We start from the raw sequence: 23,405 nt of genomic DNA, 5'->3' as shown, positions 1-23,405 counted from the left end.
CCTCTTCACAACTTTGTTGGTGTGTTTGGACCATGATAGATCCTTAGTGATGTGGACACAGAGGAACTTGAAGCTCTCGTCAATGTGAATGGGGATGTGCTCGGCCCTCACACACACTTACACACACTACGCTTCAAACACTTGTCTGCTCTTAGAGAAAAGAGTGAGGGAGGGAGGAGATGGAGGGGTGGGAGAAGAGGGAGGGGATGCAAAGCGGGGACTCCCCAAGTATAAAGTCCCCTTTGTTTTCAGGGGCAGTATCTTTGATTGAAATATTTCCTGACGTTTTCTTCTCCTCCCCACTAACCCTCTTTTCCGTGGGAGATGTGGTTGTGAAATGTATCTTTGGCAGAGTGGGACCGACCCAACCGCCACACAGCCGTAGCGATCACCAATGGAAACAGAATCACTGTCTGGCCAGAGAAAAAGAGAGATGCAGGGATTGTGTGTTCTCTTGCTGGACCGTTGAGTATTGATAAGTTGAGTATTGATAAGTTGAGTATTGATAAGTCGAGTGGTGATTTTCATCTGTCTTGTAAACCAAGAACAGTGTGTATATCTGTAGGCGGTGTGTTCGCTTTTGTGCGTGTGTAGAGGGATATGGTGTCTTTGGACAGACTGTGAGAAATAGCATTAGTGGCATAGGTGTCAAAAGAGGGGGGTGGGAGGGTCATATTTAGAGTGATGTGGGGTTTCCCCAGAGGAAGGGCAGGGGTATTTGGACAGTTTAGTAGAGCTGGTCGACCACTGCACTGTCTTTGAACAGTGTGTGTGTATATACATGTGGATCCAATGTATATTAATGTGGATCCAACGTACACAGATGTGTGGGTGGGTGGGTGGGTTGGGGGGTGTACCCCAGCAGGGTAGCAGTGTGACTGCTGACCCAGGGAGGTGCCCTTCCTCCCTCAGCTCCGCATGGGCGAGAAAGAAAACACTGCTGGGAAATATGTCCTCTTTCTAGTTCTCCTTTGTCAAGTCCTGGCCAGTATAAGGTTCATTGTTTTTGTATTCGTGTTGATTTAATTAAATGTTCAAAATGAACAACTGCACACCTGCTGCGTATTGGTCTACCTTTTCTGATGACGATTTCGCATTATCGTCAGAAGACGAAGATAGCTGTGACAGAATCACCCACCACTCAAGGACCAAGCAGCAGAAGAAGGAGCAGAGGGAATTCGAGTTGGACTGGCGGGAGAAGTGGACCTGGGAGGAAGTTCTGGACGGGGCCGGACCTTGGCACCAGGCTGAGGATTATCGCCGCCCGCAGTGGGAAATTGAGGCAGCCAAGGCAGAGAGGCGGAGGTACGAGGCCAAGTACGCGCTGAGGGAGAAGCACGAGAGGCACCCCCAATAATTTTTTTGGGGGGGGCACACGGGTAGTTTGGCTAGGCGTAAGAAGAGCCGGAAGCCAGCTACCCGTGGTTATATGGAGGAGCGTATGGGGTGGAGAGCGCTATGTTTCGCTGAGGAGCGCACTATTTCACCCATACGCACGCACAGTCCGGTGCGCGTTATTCCAGCCCCTCGCAGGTGCCGTGCTAGAGCGGGCATCCAGCCTGGTAGGAGGATGCCTGCGCAGCGCATCTGGTCGCCGGTACGCCTCCGAGGACCAGGCTACCCAACTCCCGCTCTACGCACGGCTACCATCAGGCCCCTGCACAGCCCAATCTGCCCTGTACGAGCACCCCGCTCGTACAGGGCTACTAGTTCCATCCAGCCAAGACGGGTTGTGCAGGAGGTAAGATCGAGACCGACTGTGCGCCTCCATAGCCCTGGGTTTCCAGCTCCTGTCTCTCGTGCGGACCCGGAAGTGCGTCAACCCAGTCCGACTCGTCCTGTTCCCGCTCCCCGCACTAGCCTGGAGGTGCGTGTACATAATCTGGTAAGCCCAGTACCAGCACCACGCACCAGGCTACAAGTGCGTCAACCCAGCCACGCCAGTCAACAGTCACCAGAGCTGCCCGCCAGTCAACAGTCGTCACCAGAGCTGCCCGCCAGTCAACAGTCGTCACCAGAGCTGCCCGCCAGTCAACAGTCGTCACCAGAGCTGCCCGCCAGTCAACAGTCGTCACCAGAGCTGCCCGCCAGTCAACAGTCGTCACCAGAGCTGCCCGCCAGTCAACAGTCGTCACCAGAGCTGCCCGCCAGTCAACAGTCGTCAGAGCTGCCCGCCAGTCAACAGTCGTCAGAGCTGCCCGCCAGTCAACAGTCGTCAGAGCTGCCCGCCAGTCAACAGTCGTCAGAGCTGCCCGCCAGTCAACAGTCGTCAGAGCTGCCCGCCAGTCAACAGTCGTCAGAGCTGCCCGCCAGTCAACAGTCGCCAGAGAGGTCAGACTGCGCTGAACTGCCGGAGTGGCCAGACTGCGCTGAACTGCCGGAGTGGCCAGACTGCGCTGAACTGCCGGAGTGGCCAGACTGCGCTGAACTGCCGGAGTGGCCAGACTGCGCTGAACTGCCGGAGTGGCCAGACTGCCCTGAACTGCCGGAGTGGCCAGACTGCGCTGAACTGCCGGAGTGGCCAGACTGCGCTGAACTGCCGGAGTGGCCAGACTGCGCTGAACTGCCGGAGTGGCCAGACTGCGCTGAACTGCCGGAGTGGCCAGACTGCGCTGAACTGCCGGAGTGGCCAGACTGCGCTGAACTGCCGGAGTGGCCAGACTGCGCTGAACTGCCGGAGTGGCCAGACTGCCCTGAACTGCCGGAGAGGCCAGACTGCCCTGAACTGCCGGAGAGGCCAGACTGCGCTGAACTGCCGGAGTGGCCAGACTGCGCTGAACTGCCGGAGTGGCCAGACTGCGCTGAACTGCCGGAGTGGCCAGACTGCCCTGAACTGCCGGAGTGGCCAGACTGCCCTGAACTGCCCGAGTTGCCAGACTGCCCAGACTGTCCCGAGTTGCCAGACTGCCCCGAGTTGCCAGACTGCCCCGAGTTGCCAGACTGTCCCGAGCTGCCAGACTGCCCCGACAGCCTGGAACGGCCTGAGCCGGAGCCACCTCCAGAAATAGGTGGGTTGGGGAGGGGGGGTGTAGCACAGTGCCGTCGTTGACGGCAGCCACCCTCCCTTCCCTCCCTTTAGAAAAGGGGAATTTTTTTTGGTGTTGCTTGGGGTTATTTTTTGTTAAGGTGCTTCTGGGGTAGCACCTTTAAGGGGGGGGTACTGTCACGTCCTGGCCAGTATAAGGTTAATTGTTTTTGTATTCGTGTTGATTTAATTAAATGTTCAAAATGAACAACTGCACACCTGCTGCGTATTGGTCTACCTTTTCTGATGACGATTTCGCATTATCGTCAGAAGACGAAGATAGCTGTGACATCCTTACGACAGGCCAAGGTCATGCTCTGGTTATTGGTGTGTATGAGTGAAATGACCTTACTTTTACCGGTTTATATATTTTTTTAAATACCATAAATGTATGCTTAAATTAAATTTTTTGTAGCACTTCAAATAATAAAAGCCAGCTTAGAACGCAAACGTTTCATCAAGGGTGTGTGAAAATTGAAATGTGTGACGAGACGTGGCAGGATAGAGGGAAGTCACACGCACATCCTCATTGTCCTCATGTGAAGTCAACAGTACCTTCTGTCATCAACAACACACTCCATACAGTCATCCAAGTCACCCTTTCCATTCTCACCTCTCAACAGTAGGCTATAGGCTAATTCACAGTGTGGGAACAATAAACCGTTACTATGTCAACCACGTGTTCTCATGTCTTGCTCTGGATAAGAGCAGGCAAAGCCTCAAATACAGGACTAAGATTGAATCGTACAACACTGGCTCGGACGCTCGTCGGATGTGGCAGGGCTTGCAAACTATTACAGACTACAAAGGGAAGCACAGCCGAGAGCTGTCCAGGAACAGGAGCCTACCAGACGAGCTAAATTACTTCTATGCTCGCAGCGAGGCAAGTAACACTGAAACATGCATGAGAGCATCAGCTGTTCCGGACGACTGTGTGATCACGCTCTCCGTAGCCGATGTGAGTGAGACCTTTAAACAGGTCAACATTCACAAGGCCACAGGGCCAGACGGGTTACAAGGACGTGTACTCAAAGCATGAACTGGCAAGTGTCTTCACTGACATTTTCAACCTGACCATGACTGAGTCTATAACACCAACATGTTTCAAGCAGACCACCATAGTTTCTGTGCCCAAGAACACTAAGGTAACCTGCCTAAATGACTACCGACCCGTAGCACTCATGTCTGTAGCCATGAAGTGCTTTGAAAGGCTGGTCATGACTCACATCAACACCATTATCCCAGACACCCTAGACCCAACAGATACACAGATGATGCAATCACTATTGCACTCCACACTGCCCTCTCCCACCTGGACAAAAGGAACACCTATGTGAGAATTATATTCATTGACTACAGCTCAGCCTTCAACACCATAATGCCCTCAAAGCTCATTACTAAGCTCAGGACCCTGGGACTAAACACATCCCTCTGCAACTGGATCCTGGACTTCCTGACGGGCCGCCCCTAGGTGGTAAGGGTAGGTAACAACACATCCGCCACGCTGATCCTCAACACTGGGGCCCCTCAGGGGTGCGTGCTCAGTCCCCTCCTGTACTCCCTGTTCACTCATGACTGCATGGCCAGGCACGACTCCAACACCATCATTAAGTTTAGCGATGACACAACAGTGGTAGGCCTGATCACCGACAACGATGAGACAGCCTATAGGGAGGAGGTCAGAGACCTGGCCATGTAGTGCCAGGACAACAACCTCTCCCTCAACGTGATCAAGACAAAGGAGATGATTGTGGACTACAGGAAAAGGAGGACCGAGTGCATCCCCATTCTCTTCGACGGGGCTGGAGTGGAGCAGGTTGAGAGCTTCACGTTCCTTAGTGTCCACATCAACAACAAACTATCAGGGTACAAACACACCAAGACATTCGTGAAGAGGGCACTACAAAGCCTGAAAAGATTTGGTATTGGTCCTCAGATCCTCAAAAAGTTCTACAGCTGCACCATCGAGAGCATCCTGACTAGTTGCATCACTGCCTGATATGGCAACTGCTCAGCCGCCGACCGCAAGGCACTTCAGAGGGTAGTGCGTACGGCCCAGTACAGTACATCACTGGGGCCAAGCTTCCTGCCATCCAGAACCTCTATACCAGGCAGTGTCAGAGAAAGGCCCTAAAAATGGTCAAAGACTCTAGCCACCCTAGTCATAGAATGTTCTCTCTGCTACCGCACAGCAAGCGGTACCAGAGCACCAAGTCTAGGTCCAAGAGGCTTCTAAACAGCTTCTACCCCCAAGCCACAAGACTCATGAACATCTAGTCAAATGGCTACCCAGACTATTTGCATTGCCCCCCCCCCCCCCCCCCCGTTACGCTGCTGCTACTCTCTGTTTATTATCTATGCATAGTCACTTTAACTGTACCTACATGTACATATTACCTCAATTACCTCGACACCGGTGCCCCCGCACATTGACTCTGTACCGGTACCCCCTGTATATAGTCTCGCTATTGTTATTTTACTGCTGCTCTTTAATTACTTGTTACTTTTATTTTTTACTTAACACTTATTTTTCTTAACTGCATTGTTGGTTAAGGGCTCGTAAGTAAGCATTTCACTGTAAGGTCTACACCTGTTCTATTCGGTGCATGTGACAAATCAAATTTGATTTGATTCAACACAATGGTTTTCAAATGATTAGTTGAAATAGTAGTTCTGTGCTGTTAGTTATATGCTAATTAAATCTATAACAGCAGTAAGGCTATAATTGTGTATCTCGGTCTAGTGGTAAACTAATCTCTTTGGGTGCATGAGAACAACAATACCTTGTTATTTGTTCAAGTGAAACCCTTTTGTCCTTGTTGTAGCCACTCTGGGTTTAGCCGCAGTCACACGCTAGCTGAAGCAAGCACGTACTTTTTCCCCGGAGAGAAGAATCTGAGGTTTTCAGAAATGATGTTGAGTTCTATTCAGGAAAGACATGTGACATGGACCACCTGTTTGTGGCCGGGCCTCTTTAAATACATCCATATTTATGTAAATGCACACCAGTCCATATTTTTTACAAAAGCATAGTTGTGTGTGTTGGTGGGGATTTCTGTGAAACAAGGCGAGCAGCGGTGGCTGGTGTGTGTGGATGACTGTTGCCAGGCCAACCAAAGGAGTGTGAAAACAATTTGGAGGGATTCCGCGGGCAGCACTCTGAAACAAACCAGCGGTTACACCACAACAAAGGCAGCCTCCGGCGGACCAAGGACATGTGTGTGTGGACAGAGAGCGTGTGTGTGTGGACAGAGAGCGTGTGTGTGTGGACAGAGAGCGTGTGTGTGTGTGTGGACAGAGAGCGTGCGTGTGTGGACAGAGAGCATGTGTGTATGTGTGGACAGAGAGCGTGTGTGTGGACAGAGAGCGTGCGTGTGTGGACAGAGAGCGTGCGTGTGTGGACAGAGAGCGTGCGTGTGTGGACAGAGAGCGTGCGTGTGTGGACAGAGAGCGTGTGTGTGTGGACAGAGAGCGTGTGTGTGTGGACAGAGAGCGTGTGTGTGTGGACAGAGAGCGTGTGTGTGTGGACAGAGAGCGTGTGTGTGTGGACAGAGAGCATGTGTGTGTGTGGACAGAGAGCATGTGTGTGTGTGGACAGAGAGCGTGTGTGTGTGGACAGAGAGCGTGTGTGTGTGGACAGAGAGCGTGTGTGTGTGGACAGAGAGCGTGTGTGTGGACAGAGAGCGTGTGTGTGTGGACAGAGAGCTTGTGTGTGTGGACAGAGAGCGTGTGTTGACACTGACAGTGTGTGTGTGTTTGTGTGTTTGTGTGTGTGTTTGTGTGTGTGTGTGTGTGTGTGTGTGTGTGTGTGTGTGTGTGTGTGTGTGTGTGTGTGTGTGTGTGTGGACACTGACGGTATGTTTGTGTGTGTGGACACTGACGGTATGTTTGTGTGTGTGGACACTGACAGTATGTTTGTGTGTGTGGACACTGACAGTATGTTTGTGTGTGTGGACACTGACAGTATGTTTGTGTGTGTGTACACGTGCTTGTGTTTGTGAGTTAAATGTTTATGTGAGTACATGAAGGGTGTGTGTGGGTAGTGAATAGTTGTTTGTTTATTGAGAGGGAAGCGTGTGTGTGTGTGTTTGTGTGTACTATGCCTAGTATTGTAATTGGGCCTTAAGATGTGGCTATCTGTATTTAGGCAGAGTGCAGACTGTGGAGAACACAAGAGGGAGTTGACAACAGAACTACAAACTGTAGTAGTGTTTATGTCATAATGCATAGATTTGTGTGTGTGTGTGTGTGTGTGTGTGTGTGTGTGTGTGTGTGGTGTGTGTGTGTGTGTGTGTGTGTGTGTGTGTGTGTGTGTGTGTGTGTGTGTGTGTGTGTGTGTGTGTGTGTGTGTGTGTGTGTGTGACTGGAGCAGTGCAGAGATGGTTAGTAGCAGGGCGTGGCCAGAAGAGAGAAAATATCTCTGCCGACCGCGGGAATGATTCCCCCCCCCTACACCACACCCTCTCTCTGGGGCCAAGAGCTGCCAGCACCACACCCTCTCTCTGGGGCCAAGAGCTGCCAGCACCACACCCTCTGGGGCCAAGAGCTGCCAGCACCACACCCTCTGGGGCCAAGAGCTGCCAGCACCACACCCTCTGGGGCCAAGAGCTGCCTGCACCACCCGCCTCTTCTCTCTCTCCCTCTCTGTCTGTGTGTTTCTCCTCCCTGTTTCTATCTATCCATCTATTGCTCTGTGTGTCTCTGTCCACAACTCACTCTGTCTCCATATATTCCTAGTCTCTCAGTCTCCCATCTATATATCATGTAGTTACCTCTCTCCTCTCTCTGTATTTACTCTCATCTCTGTTCGGGAGTTTCCTCATACTGTGACCACAGAGAATTGGATTGCTGGGACATTCCGCATCATCAGTGTGGGACAGGAAGATGCAGACAGTAATAAGGATGCAGTTGCAGAGTGATGGTGTGTGTGTGCATGCGAGTGCTTGTTTGTATACATCATCACAGTATTTGTATATATTCGGTGGAATAATATCACATTCTCTGGTTTGCGGGGTTAGGGGCATGCATTCCTGTGTGTCTGAGTGGTTGGTGTTTGGTGGGTCGAGCTGAGCTGAGCTGGTCTGATATGTCAGTGGGCTATGCAGAACACAAAGCGATGGGCAGCCCTGGTCTCCCTCACAGCACATTCCAGGCCCAGGAATAGTATGGAATAAACCCTATCCAACCAGACCAGCAGCCACACTGCAAGATGATTAAGGTCCACTCTTCTCCTCTTCTCTTTCTCCCTCCCTCCTTCTCCCGCTGTTTCCTGCTCACAAACCCACCAATCATGGCCAGTCTGGAGTGTCTGCCCAGTAGTAGTGGCAGCAGCGCCAAAGATTCTTAACGAATGTTAAGTTAATGCTAAACTGGATACGTAGCACCTTTTCTACAAATACATTTGTCACAACCTGCTTAACAACAAGCCAGGCCTCCATTGATTGGATAGAGGGATAACTTGACAGAGGAGAGGTGTAGAAGATAGACTCGGATTGTGGATGGAGACAGTATGGCGAGGGAACGTAAGGGGGGGGGGGGATATACAGGCCTATGTGGTTGAACATGTGCTAAGCTAGTCTCTCTTCACAGCCACTGTACCTCCATCACAGAGTGCTATGCAGACTATGGAATGTGTGTGTTAGGAGCAGAAAGACATTGTGTAAGTGCCGAAGCGTTGTGGAGCGAGCTGCTCCAGCCTGAAACACGTTAGCCTGAAACACGTTAGCCTGAAACACGTTAGCCTGAAACATGTTAGCGAGACCTTTCTCAGTGGCCCGTCTGGCTGAACGATATTATTGGCTTCTGTAATTTGTTTCCAAAATTCATTTCTGCCAATTTCCTCCCACTTTGTCTCTCTCTCCAGTCACCTTGCTTCCTCCTCTGAGACGTTTTTCAGGGAACATTCTATTTTCCTCAGAGTCAGACGCTCTTCTCCTGCTTGACCTTTTGTAAAGGGAAATGTTGGAAAGCAGCGCCCGGTCATTATTTTCTGAATGATGTGTTGCTATATTTGCGTTCCCCCCTCATGGCCGTGCTGCCGTTTCTGAGACGTGTGTGAGATTGGGTTCCAGGAAGCATTTGGACCTCATTGTTGGGACTTGAGACGGGTAGGGCCAGGTTTAGGCCAGGGTTGGGCTGGCAGTTCTGACACTTCTCCCAGGTCTGGGAAAGACACAGACACTCTATTGTAGCTGTGGGCTCAGCTGGAGTCTGACTGCTGAATGGGTCAAACGAGGTGGTTCTGCCACGGTCACACAATGGTCTAGAATCACGTCAAAACCCCTCCCCATCTCCAGCCTTCAATGTGTGTACCAAACACAGAGAGTTGTTCTCCAGGCTGGTCATAGTCACACAGCCTCTGTGTCTGGACCAGTTTGTAACTGAAAGCCTTCCCATGGTAGTCTATGGTCAAGACAGACTGGAGTTCAGTCTGTTTGTCTGTGTTTATTTAGCTTAGGCCCAAGCCTTGTTGCTCTATGCGATAATGCAGCCTGTCCTGACACATACGAAACATATTGTTCAGACGTCCCACAGACAGACAAAGGTCTGAGTGTGTGGACTGGACGTATCTCTGGGCATCTGACCCAGAGACCCCGACCCTGTGTATCCACTTCAACCCCCTCCCACACACACACAGCCCCCAGTGAGGGACAGCCCCTCCCTGTCTGAGAGCAGTCCTCTGTCTCTGCGTTGACTCTACCTCTCCGTCCACCACCCCCAGATGGACTGATAGACTGCTTTATTAACTAGACCTGCTGCTGGGAGACAGCCAGGCCAGGGGAGGAAACACACAGTTACACACACACTTTCTCTCTCCCTCTTACACACACACACACACACACACACACACACACACACACACACACACACACACACACACCTTTCTCTCTCCCTCTTACACACACACACACGCACACACACACACATACATACACTTTCTCTCTCCCTCTTACACACACACACACACACACACACACACACACACACACACACACACACACACACACACACACACACACACACACAACATACATAAGCACCCTAACAAAGACACATCATTTAGCACACATTAACTTTTCCCTTGGACAGACACACACACACACACACACACACACACACACACACACACACACACACACACACACACACACACACACACAGTCAGTAGCCGTTTCATTAGCAGCTGTCCCAACACTTTCTCTGTGGTTCCAGTCTCTGTCTCTCCCTCCAGCGCTGCCTGTGAGTAGGAGGGGGTTGGATGGGACTGGAACCCCCCCTTCTATTGGGAGTGTAATTTGCTTGATCATGCAGTGGTTTACCAGAGGGGTTACTGGCTTAGACACCACGACTTCTGGGATTACAGCCCAGTGTTTACACAGCCGCGTGAACATAACCCCAACCTCCACCCACCCCTCATACAGTGTGTGTGTGCTTAGAGAGCATAGAGGAGCTAGAAAGGTAACTGGTCTTTGACACCTGAATATGTGTTTGTCTGTATATGTGGTGCAACCCAAGTCTCCTGTTCCACCGACAATTACCTATCTTGTATACTGTCCCCTCCTCTTCTCTCGCTGTCTCTCCTCTTCTCTCGCTTTCTCCTCCTCTCCTCTCGCTGTCCCCTCCTCTTCTCTCGCTGTCTCCTCCTCTCCTCTCGCTGTCCCCTCCTCTCCTCTCGCTGTCTCCTCCTCTCCTCTCGCTGTCCCCTCCTCTTCTCTCGCTGTCTCCTCCTCTCCTCTCGCTGTCTCTCCTCTTCTCTCGCTTTCTCCTCCTCTCCTCTCGCTGTCCCCTCCTCTTCTCTCGCTGTCTCCTCCTCTCCTCTCGCTGTCTCCTCCTCTCCTCTCGCTGTCTACTCCTCTCCTCTCGCTGTCTCTCCTCTTCTCTCGCTTTCTCCTCCTCTCCTCTCGCTGTCCCCTCCTCTTCTCTCGCTGTCTCCTCCTCTCCTCTCGCTGTCTCTCCTCTTCTCTCGCTTTCTCCTCCTCTCCTCTCGCTGTCCCCTCCTCTTCTCTCGCTGTCTCCTCCTCTCCTCTCGCTGTCTCCTCCTCTTCTCTTGCTGTCCCCTCCTCTTCTCTCGCTGTCTCCTCCTCTCCTCTCGCTGTCTCCTCCTCTTCTCTTGCTGTCCCCTCCTCTTCTCTCGCTGTCTCCTCCTCTTCTCTCGCTGTCCCCTCCTCTTCTCTCGCTGTCTCCTCCTCTTCTCTCGCTGTCCCCTCCTCTTCTCTTGCTGTCCCCTCCTCTTCTCTCGCTGTCTCCTCCTCTTCTCTCGCTGTCCCCTCCTCTTCTCTCGCTGTCCCCTCCTCTCTTCTCTGTCCCCTGCTCTCCTCTCCTGCCCTCTCCTCTCCACTCTCTGTTTCCTGCTCTCCTCACCTCTCTCTGTCTTCTCTCTGTCACCTCCCCTCCTCTCCCTGTCCCCTGCTCTCCTCTCCTCTCCTGCCCTCTCCTCTCCACTCTCTGTCCCCTGCTCTTCTCTCCTCTCTCTGTCCCCTGCTCTCCTCTCCTGTCCCCTCCTCTCTGTCCCCTCATCTCCTCTTTCTGTCCCCTGCTCTCCTCTCCTGCCCTCTCCTCTCCACTCTCTGTCCCCTGCTCTTCTCTCCTCTTCTCTCCTCTTCTCTCCTCTCCTCTCCTCTCCTCTCCTCTCCTCTCTCTGTCCCCTGCTCTCCTCTCCTCTCACTGTCCCCTGCTCTCCTCTCCTGCCCTCTCCTCTCCACTCTCTGTCCCCTGCTCTTCTCTCCTCTCTTAGTCCTCTCCTCTCCTCTCCTCTCCTAGTCCTCTCCTCTCCTCTTCTCTCCTCTCCTCTCTTAGTCCTCTCCTCTCCTCTCGTCTGTCTCCTCTTCTCTCTTAGTCCTATCCTCTCCTCTCCTCTCCTCTCTTAGTCCTCTCCTCTCCTGTCCTCTCCTCTCTGTCCCCTCCTCTCCTCTTTCTGTCCCCTGCCCTCCACTCTCTGTCCCCTGCTCTTCTCTCCTCTCTCTGTCCTCTCCTCTCCTCTCTCTGTCCCCTGCTCTTCTCTCCTCTCTCTGTCCTCTCCTCTCCTCTCTCTGTCCCCTACTCTTCTCTCCTCTCTCTGTCCTCTCCTCTCCTCTCTCTGTCCCCTGCTCTTCTCTCCTCTCTCTGTCCTCTCCTCTCCTCTCTCTGTCCCCTACTCTTCTCTCCTCTCTCTGTCCTCTCCTCTCCTCTCTCTGTCCCCTACTCTTCTCTCCTCTCTCTGTCCCCGCCTCTCCTCTCTCAACCCTCCATTCCCACGTTGCCAGCCTCTACGTTTTGTTTTTAGATTAACACAATGCTGTTGTGGCCGTTTAGTCTGGACCACGCTCACACACACATCACAGAGCTGCGTGGCCGGTCCCTGGCAAGCGCAGCAGTTTAGCGGCGGTATTTATAAAACAGTGGGTAGCAAGGCAGAAGCCTCCCCCATGGTCTGGGGACACAGGGGAATGCAGGCGCTCTGTGAGGCCTGTGTGTATTTTGACTACGGCCCCCTGAAGCTCTAAAGAGCACCCGCTCTTTTCTCTTAGAGGGGAAGCGGAGCGGAAAATCTCTGCTTTGAAGAAAAGGCGATAGGACCATTCTCCTCTGGGGAAATGTTATCTACTTGTTGACATTTGTTTGGCTGTTTTTTGTGTTGCTGACGGGAGTGTACAGTGTTGCCGTCAAACGTCTTTGAACCTACACCATACATATCAATACACACTATCATGAACACACATACTCACCAATACGGTACAAATGCCAAATCAAAATCAAATTGTATTAGTCACATGCTCCGAATACAACAGGTGTAGGTAGACCTTACAGTGAAATGCTTACTTACGAGCCCCTAACTGACAGTGCAGCTAAAAAAAAATATATATATATATATATATATATATATATATATATATATATATATATATACAGAGTCGATGTGTGGGGGCACCGGTTAGTCGAGGTAATTGAGGTAATATGTACATGTAGGTAGAGTTATTAAAGTGATGATAAGAACATAGAGTAGCATCGGTGTAAAGGGGGGGGGGCAATGAAAATAGTCTGGGTGGCCATTTGATTAGATGTTCAGGAGTCTTATGGCTTGGGGGTAGAAGCTGTTTAGAAGCCTCTTGGACCTAGACTTGGCGCTCCGGTACCGCTTACCGTGCGGTAGCAGAGAGAACATTCTATGACTAGGGTGGCTGAAGTCTTTGACAATTTTTAGGGCCTTCCTCTGACACCGCCTGGTATAGAGGTCCTGAATGGCAGGAAGCTTTTCCCCAGTGATGTACTGGGCCGTATGCACTACCCTCTGTAGTGCCTTGCGTTCAGAGGCCGAGCAGTTGCCATACCAGGCAGTGATGCAACCTGTCAGGATGCAACCTGTCAGGATGCATCACTGCATCACTGGTGCAGCTGTAGAACCTTTTGAGGATCTGAGGACCCATGCCAAATATTTTCAGTCTCCTGAGGGGGAATATGTTTTGTTGTGCCCTCTTCATGACTGTCTTGGTGTGCTTGGACCATGTTAGTTTGTTGGTGGACACCAAGGAACTTGAAGCTCTCAACCTGCTCCACTACAGCCCCATCGATGAGGGGCGTGCTCGGTCCTCTTTTTCCTGTAGTCCACAATCATCTCCTTTGTCTTGATCACATTGAGGGAGAGGTTGTTGTCCTGGCACCACATAGCCAGGACTCTGATCTCCTCCCTATAGGCTGTCTTGCCATTTTCGGTGATCAGGCCTACCACTGTTGTGCCATTGGCAAACTTAATGATGGTGTTGGAGTCATGCCTGGCCGTGCAGTCATGAGTGAACAAGGAGTACAGGAGGGGCCTGAGCACGCACCCCTGAGGGGCCCCTGTGTTGAGGATCAGCGTGGCGGATGTGTTGTTACCTCCTCTTACCACCTGTGGGCAGGCCGTCAGGAAGTCCAAGATCCAGTTGCAGAAAGAGGTGTTTAGTCCCAGGGTCCTTAGCTTATTGATGAGCTTTGAGGTGTTGGACACTATGATGTTGAACACTGAGATGTAGTCAATGAATAGCATTCTCACGTACAGTTGAAGTCGGAAGTTTACATACACTTAGGTTGGAGTCATTAAAACTGTTTTTTCAACCACTCCACACATTTCTTGTTAACAAACTATAGTTTTGGCAAGTCGGTTAGGACATCTACTTTGTGCATGACACAAGTAATTTTTCCAACAATTGTTTACAGACAGATTATTTCATTTATAATTCACTGTATCACAATTCCAGTGGGTCAGAAGTTTACATACACTAAGTTGACTGTGCCTTTAAACAGCTTGGAAAATTCCAGAAAATGATGTCATGCTTTAGAAGCTTCTGATAGGCTAATTGACATCATTTGAGTCAATTGGAGGTGTACCTGTGGATGTATTTCAAGGCCTACCTTCAATCTCAGTGCCTCTTTGCTTGAGATCATGGGAAAATCAAAAGTAATCAGCCAAGACCTCAGAAAAAAATTTGTGGACCTCCACAAGTCTGGTTCATCATTGGGAGCAATTTCCAAACGCCTGAAGGTACCACGTTCATCTGTACAAACAATAGTACGCAAGTCTAAACACCATGGGACCATGCAGCCGTCATACCGCTCAGGAAGAACATGCGTTCTGTCTCCTAGAGATGAACGTACTATGGTGCGAAAAGTGCAGATCAATCAGAACAAGAGCAAAGGACCTTGTGAAGATGCTGGAGGAAACAGGTACAAAAGTATCTATATCCACAGTAAAACGAGTCGTATATCGACATAACCTGAAAGGCCACTCAGCAAGGAAGAAGCCACTGCTCCAAAACAGCCATATAAAAAGCCAGACTACGGTTTGCAATTGCACATGGGGACAAAGATCGTACTTTTTGGTGAAATGTCCTCTGGTCTGATGAATCAAAAATGGAACTGTTTGGCCATAATGACCATCGTTATGTTTGTAGGAAAAAGAAGAACACCATCCCAACCATGAAGCATGGGGTGGCAGCATCATGTTGTGGGGGTGCTTTGCTGCAGGAGGGACTGGTGCACTTCACAAAATATATGGCATCATGAGGGAGGAAAAGTATGTGGATATATTGAAGTAACATCTCAAGACATCAGTCATGAAGTTAAAGCTTGGTCGCAAATGGATCTTCCAAATGGACAATGACCCCAAGCATACTTCCAAAGTTATGGCTTAAGGACAACAAAGTCAAGGTATTGGAGTGACCATCACAAAGCCCTGACCTCCTGATCCCATAGAAAATCTGTGGGGAGAACTGAAAAAGCATGTGCGAGCAAGGAGGCCTACAAACCTGACTCAGTTACACCAGCTCTGTCAGGAGGAATGGGCCAAAATTCACCCAACTTATTGTGGGAAGCTTGTGAAAGACTACACGAAACGTTTGACCCAAGTTAAACTATTTAAAGGCAATGCTACCAAATACTAATTGAGTATATGTAAACTTCTGACCCACTGGGAATGTGATGAAAGAAATAAAAGCTTAAATAAATAATTATCTCTACTATTATTCTGACATTTCACATTCTTAAAATGAAGTGGTGATCCTAACTGACCTAAGACAGGGAATTTTTACTAGGATTAAATGTCAGGAATTGTGAAAAACTGAATTTAAATATATTTGGCTAAGGTGTATGTAAACTTCCAACTTCAACTGTCTGTGTTCATTTTGTCCAGGTGGGAAAGGGCAGTGTGGAGTGCAGTAGAGATTGGATCATCTGTGGATCTGTTAGGGTGGTATGCAAATTGGAGTGAGCCTAGGGTTTCTGGGATAATGGTGTTGATGTTAGCCATGACCAGCCTTTCAAAGCACTTCATGGCTACAAACGTGAGTGCTACGGGTCGGCAGGTTACCTTAGTGTTCTTGAGCACAGGGACTATGGTGGTCTGCTTAAAACATGTTGGTATTACAGACTCGGACAGGGAGAGGTTGAAATTGTCAGTGAAGACACTTGTCAGTTGGTCAGCGCATGCTCGCAGTACACATCCTGGTAATCCGTCTTGCCCTGTGGCCTTGTGAATGTTGACCTGCTTATTAAAGGTCTTACTCACATCGGCACACAGTCTTCCGGAACAGCTGGTGCTCTCATGCATGTTTCAGTGTTATTTGCCTCGAAGCGAGCATAGAAGTAGTTTAGCTCGTCTGGTAGGCTCGTGTCACTGGGCAGCTCTCGGGTGTGCTTCCCTTTGTAGTCTGTAATGGTTTGCAAGCCCTGCCACATCTGACGAGTGTCAGAGCCGGTATAGTACGATTCGATTTTGCTTATGGCGGAATACAGCTCATTGAGTGCGGTCTTAGTGCCAGCCTCAGTCTGTTGTGGTATGTAGACAGCTACGAAAAATACAGATAAATTCCCTAGGTAGATAGTGTGGTCTACAGCTTATCATGAGATACTCTACCTCAGGCCTCATAAAATGAACATCTGCAAACATATTTGACGTAGGTTAACCTCTTGGGGCTAGGTGGGACGCTAGCGTGCCACCCGTGGTGCACTCCATCAACAGCAGGTGCATTTCAAGAGCGGCAAATTTGAATCCAAATAAATGTCAAAATTCAAATTTTTCAAAAATACAACTATTTTACACCATTTGAAAGATAAACATCTCCTTAATCTAACCACGTTTTACGATTTCAAAAAGGTTTTACGGCGAAAGCATAAATTTAGAGTATGTTAGGACAGTACATTTACAAGAGTTGTGTGTAATGTTTTGTCAAGTCAAAGACAGGGTCACCAAAACCATAAAACCAGCTAAAATGATGCACTAACCTTTTACAATCTCCATCAGATGACACTCCTAGGACATTATGTTAGACAATGCATGCATTTTTAGTTCTATCAAGTTCATATTTATATCCAAAAACAGCGTTTTACTATGGCATTGATGTTGAGGAAATCGTTTCCCTCCAATAACCAGCAGTCAAGTCAGCGTCACAAATTAAATAATTAAAATTAGAAAACATTGGTAAAATATTATATTGTCATTTAAAGAATTATAGATTTACATCTCTTGAACGCAATCAACTTGCCAGATTTAAAAATAACCTTACTGGGAAATCACACTTTGCAATAATCTGAGCACTGCGCCCAGAAAAATACGCGTTGCGATACAGACTAGACGTCATGTTGGGGAGATCTAAAATCGAAAATACTATGTAAATAATCCATTACCTTTGATTCTCTTCATCAGATGTCACTTCCAGGTATCACAGGTCCATAACGAATGTAGTTTTGTTCAAAAAAGCTCATCATTTATGTCCAAAAATCTCCGTCTCGTTAGCACATGATGTAAGCCAGCCGGACTTCTCGTCATGAACGAGGGGAAAAAATATATTTCCGTTCGTTCAAACATGTCAAACGTTGTATAGCATAAATCATTAGGGCCTTTTTTAACCAGAACATGAATAATATTCAAGGTGGACGAATGCATACTCTTTTATAACGTATTGGAACGAGGGTACCCAACATGAACTCGCGCGCCAGGTGTCTAATGGGACATCATCGTTCCATGGCTCTTGTTCGGTCAGATCTCCCTCCAGAAGACTCAAAACACTTTGTAAAGGCTGGTGACATCTAGTGGAAGCAATAGGAAGTGCCAAAATATTCCTAAACCCCTGTGTTTTTCAATGGGATAGGTTTAAAGTCAATACAACACATCAGGTATCCACTTCCTGTCAGAAAATGTCTCAGGGTTTTGCCTGCCAAATGAGTTCTGTTATACTCACAGACACCATTCAAACAGTTTTAGAAACTTTAGAGTGTTTTCTATCCATATATAATAAGTATATGCATATTCTAGTTACTGGGTAGGATTAGTAACCAGATTAAATCGGGTACATTTTTTTTATCCAGACGTGCAAATGCTGCCCCCTAGACCCAACAGGTTAATATGACAATGTTAGTGATGATGAAGGTGATGCTGTTGTGGTATTGGGTTAGCGTTACAGCTGGGGTCTGTTTGCTGATGTTTCCTCTGCGGAGTGGCCCACGGTAAAACTGATGCTCTGTTTAGTCTAGAAGGTTCCGCTTAGTTACTTTGTTGCTCAAATAAAAATAGGAGATGACCTGACTCTCTGATGCTTTAACCCCATCTTTTACGATGGAAATGTTTATCAAGTCCCGATAAAATGGCCCTGTTAACCCAAAAGGGTTCTGGTTGTCTGGATGAAAAATGTCTGCGACAGCTTTTTTTACTGCTATGTGATCGCTCATATATTTCTGTCTGGGGAGTAGCAGCAGCAACTGAAGTGGTGATGTGGTTTGGACTTGGGTCTGTCACAATGAGACTGATTGTAGAAGGAAACCTGACTGTCAATCAATGCTTGATTCTGACAAAGGGGGTTGCGTTTGTCAGGAAGAGTTTTGCGACTCTGTATGCATTTTATTTTGGCTAGTTCTCTCTCTCCTTTCTTTCCCTCTCTCTCTTTCTCTCTCACGCACACACAATTCTCTCCCTATCTAACATACTATCCCATTCTTTCAAGCATGAGCACACACACATGCATTTTCTAACTCCTATCAATACACACACAGAGATCTGATGTGTCAGTCCCCCTGGTGTCTCCACTTGTTCCAGTGTCTTTTCAGCTGCTGAGGAGTGAAGTGTGGACAGAGAGGCTTCTCTTTCTCTCTCTCTCTCTCTCTCTCTCTCTCTCTCTCTCTCCTCTCCTCTCTTCCTCTCTCTCTCTCTCTCTCTCTCTCTCTTCTCTCTTCCTCTCTCTCTCTCCTCTCTCTTCTCTCTTCCTCTCTCTCTCTTCTCTCTCTTCCTCTCTCTCTCTCCTCTCTCTTCTCTCTTCCTCTCTCTCTCTTCTCTCTCTTCCTCTCTCTCTCTCCTCTCTCTTCTCTCTTCCTCTCTCTCTCTTCTCTCTCTTCCTCTCTCTTCTCTCTCTCTCTCTCTCCAGTCTCTCTCTGATACCTGAGTCTCCCAATCAGAGTAGTGAGAGACAGACAGTGTCCAGCCTGGATTAGCCCTGTCGCTACAGCACAGGATTAACCATTGCTACACACACACTCCATCTATAGAGACATAGACAAACGTTTATGTATGTACTCAAACACACACAGAATATTTACATAATCAATACATACATATCAACCTAAACTCTATATTCTGCTGTGTCTGCGTGCATTTGTGTTTATATATGAATGAGAGAGTTCTTCAGTCAGCTTTTCCTCAGGGCAGGTCACTACAGCCATGCTCTTGTATGTGTGATTGGAAAAGATCTGAGGGTGTTGGTTGTTGTGCGTGTGTGCGTGCGCGCCTGCCTGGCCCGGTTCTCCTCCGTGTTACCCAAATGGAAACCCAACAGCAGCCAGTTCTCAGTCAGGACAATAAGACACTGCTCCCTGTTTAACTGGCCCACTTTTACTGGGCTTTACTGCCACTTTGCTGCCACTTCACACAGGCTTTTCTGTTGAGTCTTTTAACCAGTTCTGTCTTTTTTTGGTGGTTGATTTTGGTTTATTTGGTTATTTTTACACTGGCTTGCCTGTGGGGATCATTTAAGAAGGCTAGACAAAAGAGCCGGAGGCCGCAGGCGGAAAAACAGGCCAGTTTTTAAGGCCCCTCAACGAACACACACTCAGCCTTGATATCCACTCAGCCTTGATACCCAGTAAGCCTTGATACACACTCAGCCTTGATACACTGTGCCCTAGCAACAATGACTCTCTACACACTGGATCGTGTAGGTCACACACGGCGCCTGACCGTGCACAGCACATCAGATACAGCACCCTGGCCTACACACTGGACCTGACCGTGCACAGCACATCAGATACAGCACCCTGGCCTACACACTGGAACTCACCTCCCACACGATACACACTCAACCTTTCAGACGGAGCCCTGCACACAAAACGCCAGCACACACACACACACTTCAGCCAGGACTTTGTAAGCTCTAGACGATTACCCAGCTGATTGGAGTCCCTCTCCGGAGTCTCTAAACACACACAGTCTTTTAGAGTACTCACCACAGCCCCCCTATACACACAGCCCTCTCCTTTCTCATGGAGATAAGGATGTCTCATTGTTGGGAGACAACAGTCCGCTATTATCTTATCAAAGAGCCAATCCAATGTGGAGGAGGGGGGGGAGAAAGGGGAGGGGGGGTTCTTTGTGATGCGACAGGTGCTGTTGTAATTCAATTTGTCTATGGGAGGGTTTGGAAGCCATCTGAACTTAATTGTACCGAGGGTCACAGTCCTCTCTGCTGTGCTGTACTGTACATAATAGCATTGTGTAACAGTATGCTAACCCCAGCATCAGCACATCTAGCATAACCTTGACTCGGACATATTGCTAACTTTAGTGGACGGGCAACTCTGACCTTAGCTTGAGCACAGTGCTAATCAAATCAAATTGTATCGGTCACATACGCATATTTAGCAGATGTTATTGCAGGTGTGGCAAAATGCTTGTGTACCTAGCTCCAACAGTGCAGTAGTGTCTAACAATTCAATCTTAACCTATATTATGAACCGTGTTAGCCATAGCTAGCACCACAGGAGAGCATTTTGCTCAGAATCCCCTCGCCTATTGGTCACCACTAAATGACAGAATATCTCTAAACCACGCATCAGAGATGGAGAGAAGGAGAAGGAATCCCAAGTTGATGAGGTGTGGGAGTCCTGTTCATGTGAGTGTGTACCTGGTAATAACGTGTTAATCACTCGTATCTCTCTGTCTGACCCGTTTCAGATAAAGAATCAAAGGACAAGAAAGTGTCTGCTGAGGGGGGAGTCAAGGAGACAGTGGAAGAGACTGCAGAAGAGCCTGTGAAAGAAGTGAAGAGAGAAAAGAAGGAGTCCTCTAAGGAAAAGAAGAAGGAGTCGACCAAGGAGCCCAAAGAGCCCAAGGACCCTGGGAAAGAGTCAAAAAAGGAGTCTTTGAAAGAGTCCAAGGAAAAGAAGGAGTCCTCCAAGGAATCTGGAAAGGAGTCAAATAAGGAGTCTTCTAAGGAGACCAGCAAAGAGTCTTTGAAGGAGCCTGGGAAAGAGAAAGTGTCGAGAAAGTCATCTGTGAAGGTCAAGGAGAAAAAGAAAGAGCCAGATGCTGCTGCTGGAGAGGGCTGATAATGTCATGCAATAAATACATTCAGTTACACACACACACACACACACACACACACACACACACACACACACACATACACACATTGACAAACACACTTCTATCAGGGCTGATGCTGGTCCATAGTCAGGACTTCTGGTGTCTGTGTTGGGTGAAGGTGCGGTGCAGAAGATGAGGCCCAGTCAGAAACTCCAGTAGAACAGTGTAGGAGTCGGACGTGCGACATCAAAGCCCTTCCCCTCCCTTCCTTCCAGTGGCAGCGTCTCGTAGTGGAACCCACAGCCCTGTGCGCCCTAACCACCCCGCCTACACGCGGGCACGCTGACATCTACCCCGCCCTCTCTCCCCCTCGTGTGGCACCATGCCTTGCCAAAGCCACCCCCGCCTCAGGCTAAGAATATCCCCCGCGTTCCGTCCATCCCTCCGTATGTCCCCTGGGGTAAAACAAGGTCACTTTCACCCCCCCATCAGCACACTGAAGCAGGAAAACCATCAAACTGAGACAATAGCAGAGAAACGAAAAGGGGGGGGGGGGGGATTCAAGCAGCCCTCATAATCGTTTGTGAGGACTTGCAGGAACATACTTAATCACACACACCTGAATCCACAAACACATGCACACAAACACAAGAATACAAACATGCACAACTATACATGTAAAAACACTAGCTAGCACCTGCTCGTATTCTGCAACACACAGCTCTGCAAGTGGTACAGTGTTTCCAGCCAGCCTCTGAGACCATAGGCCACCTTCTGTTAGAGGATCGCTGTGCCAGCCTGACCAATGACAATCCAAACAGCTCTTTGTATTGTACTGTACCTGTACGTCCTGTATGTGTGTTGTCTGTACGTGTCTTGATGAATTTAGATGTGTATCGTTTCCTAACTCAGCTTATGAATGTATTATAGCAAAGGTTTTGTACCGTAATCAGCTAGTCTGATGCACCAGGCACCTGTTCTCTGCCTGTTTTTATAGACAAAGCAGGGTGATTCAAGTTAGTGCTATGAAACTATTGTTTAATGTTTGTATCTTCTTAATCTCCCTCCGTATGCATGTCATTCTCTATCCCTTTAAGTCTGTCTCCTTTCACTCCTTGCTTACAGAGTATGTGGGACAGTGTATATGTTAGAGTATATAGGATTGGTCACTGTTAAAATGGCTTTGTCTTTGGCCAGTGGCTTTAGGGTTGTTTTTTTTTCCCTTACTGTTGTGTAAACGGTCTGTGCAAATTTTCCTGAGCTCGGCACAAGGTCAATTTAAGATTGAGTAACTGTGAGACTCACTGTTTAATTTGGCACGGGTCGTTTGTAGATGTTGTGGAAGAAGATGGGGATGGACTCTGGCGGACTCTCCTCTCAGGTCTGTGTTATGTCTCTTTGACGTCAGTGGGTTCTCTATTTTTTGTACTATTCTCCTCAATAACTTGTGTCTTTGACTAAACGCTTTGTGGCGCTCTGTGTTTCACAACATGAATGTTGTACAGGACAGGTTCAAGTGCAAAAAATGATTGAACTAGGACCAAACATTGTTACATGCCCCACTGTGAAAAACGAACAGTGCCGCACAGTTTTGAGAGAATGTAATAAAAAGCCCTTTGGATTAGACTTTTAGAAACAAATGGGTTGGTGTCATTTTATTAGCGAAGCTGTCTTGTGAGAGGCTTAGGAGAGAACGGATATCTAATGTATATGCATCAGAACAGTATGTAACGTTAATGTGTCTCTGAGAGGAGGTGAACTGTTATCCCTACTTCCCTGTGAAAAGCTTGTAAAACGATGGAAAGTATTGAGTGTGGTAGGTCCCAGCCCCAGACTAAATCTACAGCTCTCACGATGCTCTTTGATAAATGCCTCTGTTTTTCCTCTCCCCTGTCTTAAAGAGACACTCACTTTCTCTATGGGTGTTTTTGTGCATGATAGTGTTTTCTATGTCTGCGGTTCTATTTGAGTGTTCTGGTGTGTTTCTAGATGTGTGTGTTTCTGTGAGCGAGTGTGTCGTCTCTGATCGGGGCCCAAATGAAGTCGCCTGTGAGTCGCCCGCTCGCACAGCTGAAGCCCGCGGGTACCCGACCTCTCACCCTGAAGACGTCAGAGTTCAGGCTTGTTTTAAGTTGGGATGGAGCGAGGGTATCCCTGGATCCACCGTGGTGCTGCTGTCTGATCCAGGCTGGCGTGGGTCTGAGCCGGACGGAGGTCGCGCTCCAGTCTTGACACGACAGCTGAGTCTAACCCCTTACCCTCTGGACCCAGACCCACCGTCTGCCCGCAGTCTTAACCCTGGACAGCTGACTCCCAGGACTCTCTTAACCTCTGTGCAATGTCTCCACAACGTCTGCCCCA

The 23,405-nt window shown here is 48.7% G+C and overlaps 1 protein-coding gene across 2 annotated transcripts in view; it reads left to right on the top strand.

The window, feature by feature from the left end:
- The window catches only part of LOC106581206 (protein PTHB1), a 205,479-nt gene extending 182,795 nt beyond the window's left edge, over window positions 1–22,684 (top strand). For both annotated transcript variants that reach the window (XM_045702702.2, XM_082962193.1), the window contains one exon: window positions 20,694–22,684. In XM_045702702.2, coding sequence (XP_045558658.2) covers window positions 20,694–21,067 — 374 coding nt within the window. In that variant the 3' untranslated portion in view covers window positions 21,068–22,684. The remainder of the gene's footprint in view (window positions 1–20,693) is intronic.
- Window positions 22,685–23,405: the final 721 nt, after the last annotated feature.

The sequence above is a fragment of the Salmo salar genome, chromosome 02, assembly GCF_965601325.2.
Source record: "Salmo salar chromosome 02, fSalSal1, whole genome shotgun sequence".
Taxonomy (NCBI): domain Eukaryota; kingdom Metazoa; phylum Chordata; class Actinopteri; order Salmoniformes; family Salmonidae; genus Salmo; species Salmo salar.
Note: the sequence above shows the minus strand (reverse complement) of the source record. Positions and strands in the feature narration are given on the sequence as shown.